At 40.5% G+C, this 18,281-nt stretch overlaps 1 protein-coding gene across 1 annotated transcript in view; it reads left to right on the forward strand.

Annotated features, from left to right (window-relative positions):
- Positions 1 to 18,281, forward strand: part of cubn (cubilin (intrinsic factor-cobalamin receptor)) — an 80,927-nt gene extending 62,646 nt beyond the window's left edge. Inside the window, exons 51-67 of the mRNA XM_041065904.1 lie at positions 311 to 460; positions 600 to 721; positions 1,705 to 1,930; positions 3,293 to 3,480; positions 4,830 to 4,986; positions 5,138 to 5,287; positions 5,476 to 5,661; positions 5,929 to 6,058; positions 6,687 to 6,904; positions 11,113 to 11,312; positions 11,627 to 11,789; positions 12,963 to 13,171; positions 14,617 to 14,761; positions 15,160 to 15,341; positions 15,932 to 16,097; positions 16,527 to 16,762; positions 18,174 to 18,281. Of these exons, the coding sequence (XP_040921838.1) occupies positions 311 to 460; positions 600 to 721; positions 1,705 to 1,930; positions 3,293 to 3,480; positions 4,830 to 4,986; positions 5,138 to 5,287; positions 5,476 to 5,661; positions 5,929 to 6,058; positions 6,687 to 6,904; positions 11,113 to 11,312; positions 11,627 to 11,789; positions 12,963 to 13,171; positions 14,617 to 14,761; positions 15,160 to 15,341; positions 15,932 to 16,097; positions 16,527 to 16,762; positions 18,174 to 18,281 (2,936 nt within the window). The remainder of the gene's footprint in view (positions 1 to 310; positions 461 to 599; positions 722 to 1,704; positions 1,931 to 3,292; positions 3,481 to 4,829; positions 4,987 to 5,137; positions 5,288 to 5,475; positions 5,662 to 5,928; positions 6,059 to 6,686; positions 6,905 to 11,112; positions 11,313 to 11,626; positions 11,790 to 12,962; positions 13,172 to 14,616; positions 14,762 to 15,159; positions 15,342 to 15,931; positions 16,098 to 16,526; positions 16,763 to 18,173) is intronic.

Genomic DNA, 18,281 nt, shown 5'->3' on the forward strand with positions numbered 1-18,281 from the left:
ATAAAATTAATCCTCAAAAATACAACTTACCTAATAATTGTGCACACAGTGTATGCATGCATGTAACCCCAGTAAGTTACATGTACACATAAAACCAAGATAACAGTTAGTCATTAATTTGGCCTATAAAAATCCACACCTGTTCTGTTTCTCAATCCAGACACAGTGGTCATATTATCTGATTTTGATACTGAAAAATAAAGCTGTAATACAGAGACTGCGTTGCTACCTTGGGTACAGTTAAGAGATGGATGGGTTATATACTATCTTTCTGCTTTACTTTGGTTAATCGTTCTACCCCCTCCCTCAGGAAACTCAGATGGGGAGCTGTTGGCTAAATTTTGTGGGCAGACCACCCCTGGAATTCCCATTGTGGTCTCTACCCCAGAACTCTGGGTCCAATTCCAGACTGACTCCTCCCAGGGAGACTTAGGCTTCAAGGCCAAGTACTTGTTCTCCGGTAAGACATTAAAAGCTTCATTAATTTATGGTATCATAATCTTATATTTAAAAAATACCTTATAAGATTAGTGTTTGTCTAATCTAAAAGTCATAATGTGACCACTGACGTCCTTATATGGATCAATCTCGCTTTGCAGAGTGTGGAGGCTGGCAGACTGGTGAGGGAGGAGTTGTTTCAAGTCCTAACTACCCTAACATCTACCCCAGCCCCAGTCGCTGTGCTTGGCTGCTAGAAGCTCCAGTGGGCCACACCATCACAGTGAGTCTACAGCATGACTTGGTGCACCAACTGACAGAAAGAATGGAAAGAATTTGCACTGACATATTATCTGCAGTACTGTAAACAAGATTTCTTATATTTGCTTTCATCATGATTCTACTTCTGTATTCATATAGTCTAATTTAGTTGCTCTTACCCTGACGGACCTACCACCAGTACATTAGCTACTAGCTTCAATTACAGACAGATGACAAATTAAAGGAAAAAGCACCATAAAGTGTTTTAGTAAAGTATTGGGCCACCAGAACAGCTTCAGTGCACATTAGCATTGATTCTTCAACTCTGTGGAACCCTACTGGAGGGATTAAACATCATACTTCCTAAAAATATTTCTTCAGTTGGAGTTTTTATAATTGCGGTAGAGAGCGCTGTCTAACACGCCAGTCCAAAATCTCCCATAGGTGTTCACCTGGTTTGAGATCTGGCAACTGCAAAGACCATAACATGCTGACACAGTCTGATCACATCCTGCATTGACATTCTCAGTCACCAGAGGAAGAATTACTCTTCTGTTTTTCCTTGCATATCACACTAATACACAAGTATAAAATGCAGAGAATTAATTTCCTAGTTTCACAGTCAGCATCTCAGTCATCAAATGTGCGCAACCACAATTTCCAAACTCCAGAAGATCTAAATAGAGATGTGACTAAATAATAATAATAAAAAAAGATCAATGATAATAATAATAATTTTTAAAAAAGTAATAAAACTTAAATTCAAAATGAGACTTCCTGGCACTTGCAGAGTGACAGACTTTATGGATGTGTACCCGGGTAATAAAGCACTGATAAAACTGATAATTTAGACACAATTTAGGTATAGCATTAATGTACCATGTCAAACTGAAGACATATATACTTTTTATGTTATGATGTAAAACACAAAAAAACAAATTAATAATAATTAAATAAAAGAAGTTCTAAATATTTCATTGGTTCCATCCCCCTGTCTTTCTGCAGCTAACCTTCAGTTACTTCAACTTGGAGCCCCACTCCACATGTGGCTGGGACTCTGTCACAATCTTCAATGGAGCATCCCCTGGCTCCCCTGTTATTGGCCAGTACTGTGGGACCACTTCCCCAGGAACCATCCAGTCAGGGTCCAACAAACTTGTTGTCGTCTTCCTGGCTGACCATAGCGTGTCAAGAGGAGGCTTTATAGCCTCTTGGTCTGCTGATTCCTCAGGTGAGTTTACACTAACTAAACAAACATGTTCTTTACCTTACAGACTGGCTGTGATAGAAATACATATAATGACACATGCTTCAAAACGTTGTTGGTTCTTTCATCACAGGGATGATTTTCTCCTCCTAAATTTCACTCTTCACTTTCATCAGGTTTTAGTGGCTTTGTCATGTGTCTAAGACTATCCATTGTGAACTTTGTTATTGACAGAACACTTTGTTTAGAGATGCCCAAGGCCCCAAAAGCGCACGCAAAGGGGCAGACTATAGTGATACATTTGTCACAAAGCATTATGTCCCAGTGCACAAGAAGTATGGGACAATTCCAGAACACGTGGGTTAATGTAGTAGGTGCTGGCTTGGAACATTCTCATGCCCAGTCCAAAACAGTTATTTTTTGTAAGAACTGGGACCAATGGAAAAGATGATTTTTAATTTTGTCCACACATTCCTCATACCACATATAAATAATGTATAAATTTAAACTGACGCAATAATTTGCTTGTGTTCATCAGTGCTTACAATGTAATCAGAACATCTGGCAAGATGATACATGCTACAGGTCTGGACATAAGCAAGATGCACTTGGTGTGTTTGTGTATGACTCTTTGTGCAGGTGTCTCACTCCCTTTGACACACCATGCCCAATTCTGCAGTAACAGTCCAGTTCCACGAAGACAAAGTAATGTAACAATCCCACAATGGTTACATTACATTGTCATACAGTGGAGATCCCTTAAATTCCCAAGTAGGCATAGGTCTATACAAACTCTGTACTGAAAATAGTCCACAACCTTTACTGCTTGTCAGGTAATCTTCAATCCATTAGCATAAGACCAGCAACCCCGTAAGCAATGATCATTGAGTCCAATTCAATTCAATTCAATTTCAATTCAATTTTATTTATATAGCGCCTTCCACAATCAAAGCGCTTTACAGAGACCCAGAGCCTTACCCCAGAGCAAGCACTTAAGGCGACAGTGGCAAGGAAAAACTTCCTTTTAACAGGAAGAAACCTTGAGCAGAACCTGGCTCAGATGGGGGACCCTCCTGCCGATGGCCGGGCTGGGTGAAAGGAGGAAAAGGAGGAAGATAGGACAGCTAGGAATGGAGGAGAGGGGGAGAAGGACATGCAGCATAATACAGACAATGGACAATGTTAGTGGGTCAGCATTTACATTACAGTTAGTGAACAGTTAGTGGATAATGTGTGCTCAGCAGATTACAGTTATGATAGGAAACAGAGCACATAGGCAAGAAGCTGTCATGACTGGTAATTAGTATCAGTGTTCTAAATCTTTCGTTCATGTGTGATCATTTTATTCATTCACCACGCAGTCACACGTATTTGTTTTTTGGCCAGGCTGTGGAGGAGTGATCCATGCTGATACAGGAACAATTAAGTCTCCAAACTATCCCCAGAACTTCCCAGCCAATGTAGAGTGTTCCTGGCAGATCATTGCCCATGAGGGAAACCACCTGGAGATGAGCTTCAACAGTGATTTCCAGATTCCGGACAGCACTGGGACATGCCAGAGCAGTTATATCAAGGTACCAGTACTAAGCTACAGCGAAACGTGTATAACAGTGAAGCTAATAATGCTCTGACTGCACCTGCACTTAAACCAACATTATCATAAGACAGTAGGCCCAGTTGGATTTGAAGATTTCAGAACAGCACAAAGTTATCATGCAGTAGCTGGCCAAATCTAAAATAAAACTCTTGTCATTATAAACTGAAGGATGTTTAACATTATGGGCTGTATTTTTATGAACCAAATGGTGCTGCTCAAGCGCGCCCTGCCCCTTGTGCCAGAGGTGTGCCAAGCACACACTGGTATTTTCATGGCCAGGCCATGCCTGTGACACATGTTCAAGGTTGTGACAAAAATGACATTAACTAATTGCATCCATGAACTCTCCCTGTCATCATGCACTGAAAGTTTGGGATTCACTATTGAATTTCTTTTGACAGCTTTCACATCAGCCCAAAAAAAGAGCTTGTTTTAAATGATCTGAACAGGTTAGGTGTGAAAGCATACCAGATATCCTTGAAATAGAGAACATCAATCAGTCATGCTACTATAGCTGATTTTGCCAACTTCTTCTGCGTTTGCAATTAACTGCTCCTTTTCAAGCCACTGAAACTGCCTTACAATCAGTCAGCAGACAAAAGGACTAAAACCGAGCTTGAACTAGGTACAACAGTACAAGAAGCACAGCATTTCAACAACTAAGACTTCAGCAACAGCATCAACCCTGAAACTTGAAGCACAATGAGAGACAGCTCTTTCCAACAAACAAACAAGAAAATCAGTGGATGTAACACTGCCCATAAGTCACATCTTAAATTTCCATTCAGGACTCTCCCATACCACTAAGCCATAATGCTAACCTTACACTTTCTGACACATAAAACTCTTAAGAGGTTGGGTCTTAACCAAACTGCAATGGGTCTAACTTGTCTCCTGTAGTATTGATTCTGCATAGTTAGGTTTGTGGCTAGGTTTGGTTCATCTGTGCTGATGACAAGTCATTATGATCCAAAAACAGCTTTAATAAATATTTTAATAAACATCAGCAAAGTAGGAAATTAAGGCTTCCAACATAGACAAAGGCTAAAAACTCTAAGAACATGTATATGAATCAGAGGAATATTTTGGGAAAGAGGAAAAGAGTAGAAGAAAATTTTAATGTTAACTTTTTAATTGTTGCTTGATTGTAGCTTGTTCTTTCAGTCCAGACTAGTTTCTTTCACCATTTTGGATGATTTTTTGGATGTTTTGTTCCTACAAATTCAGACATTTGTAGTTTGAAACTGGCAATGTGCAAAGCTGCCTACTAAATCTTTCAAATGTGTACCAATGACAATTTCTAAATCAGCTTGTATTTTCTTACAGGTGTGGTCAGGTCAGACTCAAAATACTGAGGCTCTGCTATCAACAGGCTGTGGCTCGGTGGCCCCACATCCCATCATTGCTCCATATAACATAATCACAAGCCGATTCCAGGCCACTGGAGCAACCGGCAGAGGTTTCTCGGCCTCCTTCAGCACCAGTAAGAACCAGGCAACCAAGACAGCTTCTTGTTGCGGTTATCTTTTCTTGAATTTCCTAAGATACAGGCTTAACTTGGGCATGACAGGTATGAGGTATAAGGCCAGCAGTCCCAACAAAAATGAAAAGAAAATCTGTCTTCTGTTCATCAGGTTGCGGTGCAAACTTCACAGCACCCACCGGTCGTGTGGTTTCTCCAAATTATCCAGCTGACTATTCTGACTACTCCAACTGCAACTACACCATAGATGCAGGAGAACAGACAGTGGTCCTTCTCACCTTTCAAGTGTTCCAAGTGGAAGGCAAGTGTTTGTGTATTGGCAACACATGGAAAAGGAATCATCTGCAAATGTCTTGGTATAATCAGAAGAATAAATCTGTTTCCCTTGGAACTTTTGGACATTGAGCCAAAAGTAAATGTTTTCTACTCACTGTTGTTGACAACTACCAATCAGTTATTTGTATGCGGCATGTTTATCTGTTTCTGTAGCACACTCCACCTGTCTGTATGATGGGCTGAAGATCTACAGCCTTGCTAACAGTGGCCCTCCTATTGCCACTTTGTGTGGCAACAGCATCCCAGGGCCCTTCTCCACTTTTGGCCCCATGTTACTCCATTTCTATTCTGACTCTACGCTCACCGATAGTGGCTTCCTGGCAGAATACAGAGCCATTCGTAAGTTTAAAAAAATGAGGACAATTAATTGCTGTATTGCAATGTACAAAATTAAATCATCAACAACTGTAGTAAACAAAAACAAGGTGACAATGAACATACATATTGTGTATGTATGTGTGCAATGGGGAAGTCTTGGTAACAAAGTCTTGGTAACAAAGTAAATTGTATTTACTCACCATATATATCCATTTAGATGCATCTACTGTATGTTGGGGTACTTTACATGCAGTGATTCTGTGTGTGTGTGTGTGTGTGTGTGTACAGCATGTGGTGGTTTCTTCAACAGCACTATGGGTACAGTGAGCAGCCCAGCACTCTCCATGACCAACTACCACCACAACATCAACTGCACCTACCATATCATGGTCACAACAGACAGAGTGATGGATCTCAAGTAAGACTGCACTGACTGCAGTAACTGCATCAATTGATGCCATGACTAGGGAAATGAAAATCTATTTGAGACATACATTTTTACCTTTAAACCTTTAGTCTGATGCAACCTTACCCTTAGAGGCCAAAATAAACTCCAGACTACATTGTTTTCAATACATCTATGAGTCATGTAAAGGAAGAACAGGTGGGCAGAAAAGCAGGGAGAGGACAAAGAGAACAGAGAAGTGTGACACTGTTACTTTTATATTTTGACACCTTTATTTGTCACTTGAAGAAAACAAACCTGAGGCAACTAGATAAATCATGAAAAACATTTTAGTTTTAAATTTCAGATATTTTTATGGTATTTTCTCAATACAAAACCAAAAGAACAGAAACATTTTTGACATAATCAAAACCTTGGTCCCCATCAATCTTAGGCAAGGTCATGGTTGTACTGGACAGGATCCTTGTGGCAACAGTACAAACTGGTGGTTGTATTTGAGTCCTTCTAGTAATCTGTAACTGTGTGACTGGGAATCAGGATTTTGGTGCAAAAGCACTTTAAAAACCCCAGAAAACTAACTCTAAAGCTTTTTGTAACATTTATTTTCAGCCCTCCATGTTTTCCTTTTATGTCTCCACAGGTTTAACATCTTCCATCTGGAGGCATCTTCTTCCTGTCGCTATGACTATGTGGCAGTTTATGATGGACCAGACACATTGTCACCCTTGCTGGGGAAATTCTGTGGTGCAGTGCTCCCACCAAATCTGCGTTCCTCCACCAACCAGCTATTTATTGTCTTCAGGACAGATGCCACAGTGAATGGGCTTGGTTGGAGAGCCACCTACAGTGAGACACTTGGTAGGTTAATGTTACTGTATTTGTGATGACAGTTGAGGATGGTGTAGCTTTTTCCAATTGTTAGCAGCTCATGCGTGCAATAAAGTATCCAATAAACTGACTGGTTATATAGAGATTTATTTAGGAATATAGCTGTAAGCAGCAGTTTGCAGGTTCTAGCCTTTTGCGCTCAATAGAAGGAAGCAACTCAATTGCCCAAGATTAAAGCCATGAAGCTGTGAATGTAACTAATTCCAACCTTATTAATTACTTAAATGAAACACACAAAATACAAAAAGTGAGGTTTAAGGGGTGTTTCTTTGGATCACTGGACTCCATGGTAAAGTTGTGTCCCAGGTGCCTGTGTCTAGTGTCTAAAAAGTATTGAGTATACTGTTACATTAACATCAGCCTTGGTCTGCAAGTTTGTGGTACTGTGTATTTGCACATTAATACAACACAGACCGAGGCTGATGTTAATGTAACAGTATACTCAATACTTTTTCATTAACATCAGCCTCAGTCTGCAAGTTTGTGGTACTGTGTATTTGCACATTAATACAACCTCCCGGACATTACTATATTTCAATTCAGTTCAATTCAATTTTATTTATATAGCACCTTCCACAATCAAAATTGTCTCAAGGCACTGAGCCTGACCCCAGAGCAATCACTTAGGGCGACAGTGGCAAGGAAAATCTCCCTTTTAACAGGAAGTTGAGCAGAACCCGGCTCATATGGGGACCCTCCTGCCGATGGCCGGGCTGGGTGAAAGGAGGAAAAGGAGGAAGATAGGACAGCTGGGAATGGAGGAGAGGAGGAGAAGGACATGCAGCATAATACAAACAGGGTTGGCAATGGACAATGTTAGAGGGCGCAAGCATTTAGATTACAGTTAGTGAACAGTTAGTGGATAATGTGTGCTCAGCAGATTACAGTTATGATAGGAGGCAGAGCACAGAAGCAAAAAGCTGTCATAATTGGTAATTATTTACATTACAGTCTGCATAGAATATTAATCCAAAATTTATCTGTAGCAGAGTGGAACATTAAACACGTGTTAGAAATGGATCATTGTAGACAATAAACAGCAGCAGGTGGGTGGAGCCAGGACCACAGAACATGCAGCTCCGGAGCCAGAGATACCTGCAGAAAGGTACAGAGAAAGAGAGACCAGAGAGAAACAAGCATAGGACTACGGGACAGAGAAGACAGAGTTAAAGACATGGAGTCCCCCAGCTGCGTAGGCCTATAGCGGCATAAAGAAGGGATGGTTCAGTTGCCTGAGCCAGCCCTACTAAGGGCTATATCCTTAACTGTAACTGTCTATAGAGATAATTGTGACTAACTATAGGTTTAGTCATAATAACTAAGACTAACTACAGCTAATTATAAGCTTTGTCAAACAAAAAGGTTTAAAGCTTAATTAGCTTAGGTTTTAAGCTTAATTAGAGAGGGTGTCTGCTTCCCGAACCGAAACTGGCAGTTGGTTCCACAGGAGAGGGGCCTGATAGGTAAAGTCTCGGCCACCCATTCTACTTTTAGAGATTCTAGGAACCATAAGCAATCCTGCATTCTGGGAACGAAGCAATCTGTTGGGATAATATGGTACTATCAGCTCTTTGAGATATGAAGGAGCCTGGCCATTGAGGGCTTTATATGTGAGGAGAAGGATTTTAAAATCAATTCTGGTTTTTACAGGAAGCCAATGAAGAGAAGTTAGTACAGGAGTAATATGATCTCTCTTGCTAATTCCAGTCAGTACTCTTCCTGCAGCATTTTGGATCAGCTGGAGGCTTTTTAGAGCGTTAACTGGACATCCTGATAATACGGAATTACAGTAGTCCAGCCTAGAAGTAACAAATGCATGGACTAGTTTTTCAGCATCACTCTGAGACAGAATGTTCTTAATCTTACTGATATTGCGCAGGTGAAAGAAGGCGGTCCTAGAGACTTGTTTTATATATATGTTAAAGAACAAATCCTGATCAAAAATAACTCCAAGGTTCCTCACAGTCGTACTGGAGGCTAAATTAATGCAATCCAGAGTAACTATATGACTAGGTAAACTGTTTCTGAGGTGTTTGGGACCAAACAAAATAACCTCAGTTTTGTCTGAATTCAGAAGAAGAAAGTTACAGGTCATCCAGGCCTTTATGTCTTTAAGACATGCCTGAAGTAGGGTTAACTGATCTGTTTCGTCTGGCTTCATAGATAAATATAGCTGGGTATCATCTGCATAGCAATGGAAATTTATTCCATGCTTCCTGATAATATTGCCAAGGGGAAGCATGTATAAGGTGAACAATATCGGTCCAAGCACAGAACCCTGACTATCTCCATGACTATCTCTGGTATAAATGGAGGGATCATCATTAACATGAACAAACTGGTATCTATCTGTTAGATATGATTTAAACCAGCCTAGTGCTGTTCCTTTGATCCCAATAACATGTTCCAATCTTTCCAATAGGATACTATGATCAATAGTGTCAAATGCAGCACTAAGATCCAGTAGGACAAGTATAGAGACGAGTCCATTGCCTGATGCTATGAGAAGGTTGTTGGTAACTTTCACCAGTGCTGTTTCTGTGCTATGATGAACTCTAAATCATGACTGAAAAACTTCAAACAAACCGTTCCTATGTAGATGGTCACACAACTAAGTTGCAACAGCCTTTTCAAGAATTTTAGAAGTAAAGGGGAGATTGGATATAGGTCTATAGCTTGCCAAAATGCCAGAGTCCAGAGAAGGCTTTTTAAGTAAAGGTTTGATAACTGCAACCTTAAAAACCTGGAACATATCCTGTTACCAAAGAGAGATTTATCTGATCTAATATGGAAGTGCCAATCAAAGACAAAACATCTTTAAGAAGTCTGGTTGGGATAGGATCCAAAAGACATGTTGATGGTTTAGATTTAGAAACTATTGAAGTCAACTCAGCGAGGTCTATGGGAGAGAAACAGTCTAACGACAAATCAGGACTGGCGGACATTTCTAAAGTTGCTGTTCTTGATACACCCACATCATTAACAGATGCAGGCAGGATAAGATGGATGCTATCTCTAATTATTTTGTTGCTAAAGAAGCTCATAAAATCATCACTAGTGAGAGCTAGAGGAATGCATGGTTCAACAGAGCTATGACCTTTGGCACCATCCAAAGTGGGATGGATGCCGTCTCTCCTAATCAGACCAGGTTTTCCCCAAAAAGTTTTCCAGTTGTCATCACTGGTCAAACCGGGCAGGGGTCCAGAGAAAACTACGGAGTTTGACATTGTTTTGGCATTGTTACACACCGATTCCACATCAATTTTAGTGACCTCCGATTGGCGTAATCAGGTGTCATTACCGCCAGCGTGAATAACAATCTTACCAAATCTATGTTTATCCTTAGCCAGTAGTTTTAAATATGATTCAACGTCGCCCGCTCTGGCCCCAGGAATGCATTTAACTATGGTCGCTGGAGTCTCTAACGTCACATTTCGCAAAATGGAGCTGCCAATAACCAAAGTTTTTACTTCAGCGGGTGTGTTGCTGATTGGGGAAAATCTGTTTGAACGCGAAGCGGTTGATGGTGAACCACGGGCCGTTGTTTCAGGCTATGTTTCCTTCGGACTGCCACCTAGCCGCCCTGGCTTCCCGGCTGCTCGGGAGCTGCCGGGGAATGGCTAACAGGAGCTAAAGTAGGACGGCTAGCTGAAGCTATTCTAGGCTGGTCCGCACCAGCTATGGGGTACAGACTGGCTAGCGCAGCTACTGGATGGTTATCTATGGTGCGGAGCTGAGCCTCTACTTCCCTCAGCCTCGCCTCCAATGCTACAAAGGAGGCAGAGGAGTAACTAAACATCTGACACACCGTGCAAGAGAGAGATAGCAGGAGAGAGAGAAGCCATTCCTAACAGCTAAGCTAGCGGACCAGAGATAGAGAGATTAGATTAGAGTGTTAAATCCCAAGGGACCCGTGCACAACAGATGTTTAACTAAAGCAATATACGTGTGCAAGAATTCAGAGATTGACCACAGAACACGGCAAAGTTAATGTTGATTGATAAGCTAGGATAACACATAACACCACAGTGCCGAAGCTACAAACAGGAAGTACGTTACCACCACGTCAGACGTGATGGTATTTCTGTATGGAGAAGCTAGTCTATAGTTCTATGTAGGGTAGAACACATTTTAAGACTGAAGAGGCGCTCAAGTGTTTGTTTCTGAACTACCTGCAGGTCCAGCACAGGGATGTGGTGGCTACTTGTCCATGCCCATGGGCATGTTTGGTTCTCCAGATCCAAACCTGGATGGGCGCTATGAGCCCAGGATGGACTGCCTATGGACCATTGAGATGCCAGCCAACAGGGCTATCAACCTGACCTTCAACTCTTTTGAGCTGGAAAGCTCCTCTAATTGCCATTTCGACTATGTCAAAGTAAAGGATTGATTAATTCATTAATTCATTCGGCTATTGAAATATTAAGGGCAAATATTACCTGGAGGAAATAAGATTGTTTTGATTTATATTATCTTATATCAACCACAGTTGTGGTGTGTTGTGTGAATTAATTACTGTGTTGATGCACTTCTGCAATTCATAATGTGAAATACTGCAAAAATAAGACACTTGTCAGATATGTCTTACTTTTAATGATTACTGTAGCACAAAACTGCATGAGAGTAACACTATGACAAAAATAAATTTGCCATTTTATGTGAATGGATTTAATATATTTGTATCTTTTTCAGGTGTATGATGGTGACACCATTAATTTCCCTCTGGTTGGGACATTTTGTGGAAGCTCCATCCCTGCTTATTTTGTATCGAGTGGAAACTTCTTGACCGTTCACTTTGTCACTGATAACTCAGTACAGCGGCGAGGCTTCAATGCTACCTACAGAGCTGTGCCATGTAAGTGTCTTTCTTCTCTCCCTGTACTGTACTGCACTCTGCTTGCTACAGAAACAAGGATCCATTTCCATTTTCACCTGAAAAGCTTTAAATCAAAACAATCTAGCCAAATTAAAATCAGTACTTATCACAAAAATGACTTACATATTGATATACCCATCTGCAGCTGCCTCATAGGCCTGCATAGTTCTCACATGTCTGTTACTCTGACACTGTCACTATCACAATAACAGTTCCTTCTGGAAAGACGTAAGCTTCTTTCTATTTCAGTGCTGCCTTGTATATTCTCTGTACACGAAAAAAAAAACGATAAGAAAATATTTACTTTAAATGTACAAAACGATAAAGACAGAGTAAATACATGAGAACAATCACATGACAACAGGTTTATATGGGGAATATAACATAACTTATTATGTACTCTTTAAATGAAAAATTAACAAAATAAACCAGACAAAAATGGAGGTCTAATAATGATAATAATGATAATAATGTTAGCAGCTTACAAAACAGTTACAGTAATTTCAGTATATGAATGTTCTAGGGAGAATGGCTTAATTGATTAAGTATGTATATGTATAGGAGAGTAACAAGGAGAAAATAAAGACAGAAAGAATAATAGACTTTTGAAAACTTTGTAACATGGCATTTTGAAAATTCTGAGTCTGTGGGAAGAGTTTAGATGGGGAGTTGATAAGCTGAGGATTGTTGGAAACGGAGTGCATGTGGAGGCATGTGAATACCCTACAACACATTTTACTAAAATGCACATCTAGAAAAACAAGTACAATGAAAATAAACAAAAACATAGAGATGATGTCACCACAGGAACCACTGTTTCCCATTTTATTTGAGTGTCTGAATTCTGAGTGTGTAAATTTTACCACTATAGTGTTCCCAAAATATTCCACAATGGAAGTAGTGTCCATGGCATGGACTTTCTACAGACAATCCCACAGTGCAATGCTCCACATTTTACTGATATAAAAATTACATTTATGCATCCATAGGAAATGGACGTTTTGTGCTTTGCAGGTTGAGGAAGTGGAGAAACAATTTCATTCTAACTTGCATTTACATTCATTTCATTAGAAACTTGTGACTCATGTGTCGCTACTATACTTTTAATTCTATGCATTTTCTAAATCTCTCAATGTGTCTGCCTTCCCTCAGTGGTTTGTGGTGGGACTCTGAATGCCTCAACAACCATCCAGACCCTGACCTCACCATCCTTCCCCAGTGCCTATCCTCCTTACACCTACTGCCGCTGGATCTTGGATGCTCCAGCCCAGGAAACCATCAAAGTGTCAGTCCAGACTTTTGTGCTCCAACCCAGCCAGAGCTGCTCCACAAACTACCTGGAGATGAAGGACTGGCCTATGGTGAGTTCGGACAGGGACTAAACTAGAAAGTGCTGTTTCATTGGCAGCAAAAACGAAACAAATGGGAACAGCAGTTATAAGGAGTGGTTTTACAGTTTGGCAAAACTGAAATCACTCAAAGAGTCAGGAGACTCAGAGGTCTTATGCAGAAGCATTTATTGAACGTAAAGTGGACGTACAGCAACCAACAGACACGCAATGTACGTAATTACAGAGTAAAACAGGAAATTAGTCCGGGTCCGGGCATAAAGTCACTCAGAGAAGAAGATCATGACATTGATTTGTGTAACGTGTAACTATGAAACACTCACGCCCTTCTCAGAGAAACCCTGGGGGGTGCTATGGTTATAGGGTGTTATGACTATTCACTGGAGGCTCTGTCTCTGCTCTATCCCTGAGCATCTAAGCTTGGCTTTGGTTGCTAGGGATGGTTCAGCTGCCCAGCGGTGAGTATAGTTCTAGCCGGGCTAATCAGGCCTCTTCTTCTTGCACAAAGTTGGAACTACTTCAACATCACCAGCACTGTAACACTCAGAGGCCAACCAAACATAGACATAGGTGACATAGACTAATACTGGCAAGGAAAACCTCAGTGTTGGATGGGTGTTGCCTTGAAGCAGTCCACAAGCTGTCACTCTAAGCAAGCCTTCAGCACAGCTTGAAATGTATTGAGACCAGGACCCATCTTTTATCATACACAAGACATGAATAAATTTACTTCCCTGGAATGAAGGCTCGGTGTGGAGGGATAGACGTAAGGCAAACATAAGAACAATAACTGCTCATTATTACATTTCAGTCAATGCCAAAACAGAGGGAGTTGTACACCTGCAAATCACACCTCTGTTTTAACTTCTTTTCACTTTCTGATGGATCTAGGAAAATCATGTTACTTGTGTCCTGACATGCATATATGCAACACATACTTATAAAAATTTCTTATAAAGCACGGTGGTGCAGTGGTTAGCACTGTCGCCTCACAGCAAGAGGATTCCAGGTTCGAACCCTGGTCTAGGCTCTTCTGTGCGGAGTTTGCATGTTCTCCCTGTGCCTGCGTGGGTTCTCTCTGGGTATTCCGGCTTCCTCCCACAATCACAAAAAACATGCACATTAGGGTAATTGGCTACTCCATAGGTGTGAGTTTGTGCGGTTGTCTGTCTTTGTGTGTCAGCCCTGCGATTGGCTGGTGACCAGTCCAGGATGTACCCCGCCTCTCACTCATAGTCAGCTGGGATAGGCTCCAGCTCCCCCGCGACCCTGACGGATTAAGCGGTATAGAAAATGGATGGATGGAAGATCATAAGAAGATCATAATCATAAGATTACGTCCTGAATAATTGTTTTTGATCAGCAGATGGATTTAAAGGTAGTTTAGCTTATAAACTGATATTAAAATCACATCCTGTATCGATCATCATAAAATCCTGTGGTTCTTCTGTTTTCAGGGAGACTATGGGCAGTCATTTAAGTTCTGTCCATCAGATGGTCATCCACCAGACTTCTACAGCTACAGCAGAACAATCCTCATGTACTTCAAATCTGATGCCTTCATGACAGGAAATGGCCTGAGTTTCACCTATCAGATCGCCAGTAGGTATCTGTAGTAAACTTGTGACAACAGAAACAGAACCAAAACAGCTTGCTAAAGTACAAGTAGTATTACTTGCATTTTATTGTACATCTATTATTTATTTCATCAGTTGGGTCACCTAGATAATAGACTTCTGCCTCCACCTCAATACAATGGAGATAAATGGAATTTTATTTGTGCTGCTCACAGCATTTGACAAAATTCAACATCTCTTTCCAGAAACAGTGTCCATGTTTGTCTGGATAATCCACAGATCACACTCTCACAATTTTCACGGACTACTTTTCTAGAAGAAATAACATCCGCAGAATAGGTGTTAAAACGGTGGGCATGGTGTGTACTGAGGTACTTGGTTCCTGATAAGTGCTCTGACTGTGGTTATGGTGGTGGTTTCCAGGCTGTAGCCGAACCTATGAAGAGGAATATGGCTATTTGAAGAGTCCAGGCTGGCCTGATATCTATCCCCACAACGTGGACTGCACAATCATCCTGAAGGCACCACAGAACAACTACATATCCTTCTTTTTTAACAACTTTGATGTGGAGAGCCACAGCAGCTGTGAATTTGACTATCTAGAGGTAAAACAACCAGCACATGTACAGAGAGGCACACACTACGTTCATCATTTAGATTCTACATGTTATTCATACTCCCCACTTTGGGGGAATTTCTTCATCTCAACAACACACACACACACACACACACACACTAGATGGCCTAGATGAGTAATTAACTACAGCTTTAGAAGTAGGGCTGTTCAAAATGGATAACATCAATAATCACAATTCCAATAAGAATATTTATATTACCATATCATCTTGCAATAAGGAAAATATATTTTTAAAAAATCAAATATACAAAAAACATGTTAAAATGCAATGAGCTCTGTTCCGCTTTATGTAGTATAATCAGAAAGAAAAATCTGACTGTCTTGTTTAGAAGGATACATCCAGTGTGGTAATGCACAGAGAGCACAGAGTCACTTTTTTATGGCGGTAACTTGAGGGTAAATATATGTGATCAGTTTAAAGAATATAGCAGTGAAATGCTGAAATAGGACGATGACATGATGTGGACATTCTAGCCAATCACTGCTATAACAGCCTCCAGAAAAAACAGTCCAACATGTCAGTGACTCAGTAAATCACAACACTGTATTGTCTCTCAGATTCGTAATGGCAGCACAGCAGACTCACCACTGATTGGTCGGTTCTGTGGCAGCACTCTGCCCAGCCCCATCTTCCCACAATCCAACCAGCTCTACTTACGCTTCAAGAGTGACTTCTCCAACGCTCGAGATGGCTTTGAGGCCACATGGACGTCCTCCCCTCACGGTCAGAACTGAACTGTTTTTACACATGAGTTTACACCAGGTTTCAGGAACCATCAACAGAAGAGTTTTCATTCCAATCAAAGACAGTTTCTCTCACCAGTTAATATAACTTAAACCGAAGAGAATGAAAGTGAAATCTATGATGCACTGATCAAACTCAGGCTAGTCAAATTCTCTTCTGTGCAACTCCCTGCATACTTAAATTCTATGTTTTGGAAGATCATTTCTTCAGTTGGAAAAATGGGTTTTAAGTGGCACTCCAACAATTTAGTATTGAAGTTGGGGATCTGAAAGTGACAGATTTGTTTTACAGGTTGTAGGTTCTCTATTTTTTGTGGTAGATGTATTTTGATTATTATTATTATTATTATTATTATACCCTGGTATCCTTTTAGCTTAAGCATCTTTGTTTAATATGTTTGTGTACTAGGTTGTGGTGGTAATCTTTTTGGAGACCACGGCTCATTTGCTAGTCCCAACTACCCAGGCTCCTATCCCAACAATACCCGCTGTGAATGGAGTATTACGGCACCCAGAGGTCGTGTGGTGACTGTCACCTTTGCCCAGATCAGTATTGATGACCCTGGAGATTGCCAGAACAACTTTTTGAAGTTGTATGATGGCCCAGACACCTCCTCACTTCCTGTTGGACCTTACTGTGGAGTGGTATGTAACCTAACAAAGCAGTCACTACTTCAGCTGTAATGTAGCACTTTAATGACAACATTGTACAAGAATTTGATTTTGGTACAGCACAGTTACATCAACATCGTTGATTTACATTAAGGGCTACTAAACAAGTCTCATTGTCTTGACATCTTGGACGTCTTAAGAGAGTGTGAAATCAGTCTTTTTATAAAAACCGATGCCTGTGGTTCTGCATATATCACTCTAATCCAATTTAAGAACCAATTTCCAAACCCAGAGAGATTCCAGAGTGTGTAATAAAAACCCCTGCTGCACCCAATCAAAAGCCTTTGTCACACATGAAGGTACTGATCATCCTCACTACTTAGCCATATCAAATGCAGCAACCTTGTGGTCCTTCCACCCATAAATACAACCTGATCTGGATGTAAAGTGTCAGCTAGAGTATATTCTAAGCGCATAGCCAGTACCTTTGTTAGTATAGTTTTGTAATCAACATCTGCCAAACTAATAGGCCTGTACCTGGTTTGGTCAAGGGTTAGGGTTAGATATAGGTTAGGTTCACTGAAATTACTGCTTGATTGAATGTACCAGGCAGCTAACCTGTTAACAAGAAGACGCCTCAGCCTATAAATTGGCGCTAGTATATCAGTGTAGTACTTATAATATTCAACAGAAAAAACATCTAACCCAGTAGCCTTTTTTGATTTCATTAATGAAATGGGTTTTCTAACTTCATCCTCTGTAAACAAAATTTCTACTTGATTAGACGACAACCCAGGAAGATCAGTTCTTGAAAACTTCTTTTTAAAGCCTTTAATTTCTGATGTGTAGTCATCACTTGCCAAGGTTAATTTTAAATTTCTGATACATTATATGTGGCTTTTTTCTTCTTTAATCTGTCTGCAAGCAATTTTTTTTCATGTGTGTTTTGAGTTCTGGGAAATTCAACAAATCCAACAGCAAATCCAACATCAATATCTGGGAGGCACAAACTAGGCCTACACTCAGCCAGTGTTCTGCTTTTCACACTTGATGCAGCAGCTGCCTACATAGTTTGAGAGGTTAATGTACGGAATAGACCTTGTCTGTTTCTTTGGGTTTAGGGAAGGGCTGAGGAGTAGACGGGGTCTATTTTGTTTGTTTGCAAAAACAAACAAAATAGTATGTTGTTTCTCCTTAAAGTGCTATATACATAAATGGAGTCCAGTTACCAAGGCAGAATACCATTATATCATTAATACCATATCTTTTATAAATCACTGTGAGTAAATAGTAAATTAGTAAACAGCTAATTTACTCACTGTTTCAAGTTTAGCTCGCTTGTGAATATCTCGGGAAAGGAATATACTTTCATTTCATGATTGATTGTTTGAATATAATCCTATGATACTAGTTTTTTTCTTTCCTTTCTGTGTTGTTTGTTTAGGAAACCAACATCGCTCCATTCACAGCCTCCTCCCATCAAGTCTACATCATTTTCCAAGCCCAGTATGTTACCCTACCTTCAGGGTTCAGACTCACCTGGAGCAGCTGA

This window comes from Toxotes jaculatrix, chromosome 20 (assembly GCF_017976425.1).
Source record: "Toxotes jaculatrix isolate fToxJac2 chromosome 20, fToxJac2.pri, whole genome shotgun sequence".
Classification (NCBI taxonomy): Eukaryota; Metazoa; Chordata; class Actinopteri; family Toxotidae; genus Toxotes; species Toxotes jaculatrix.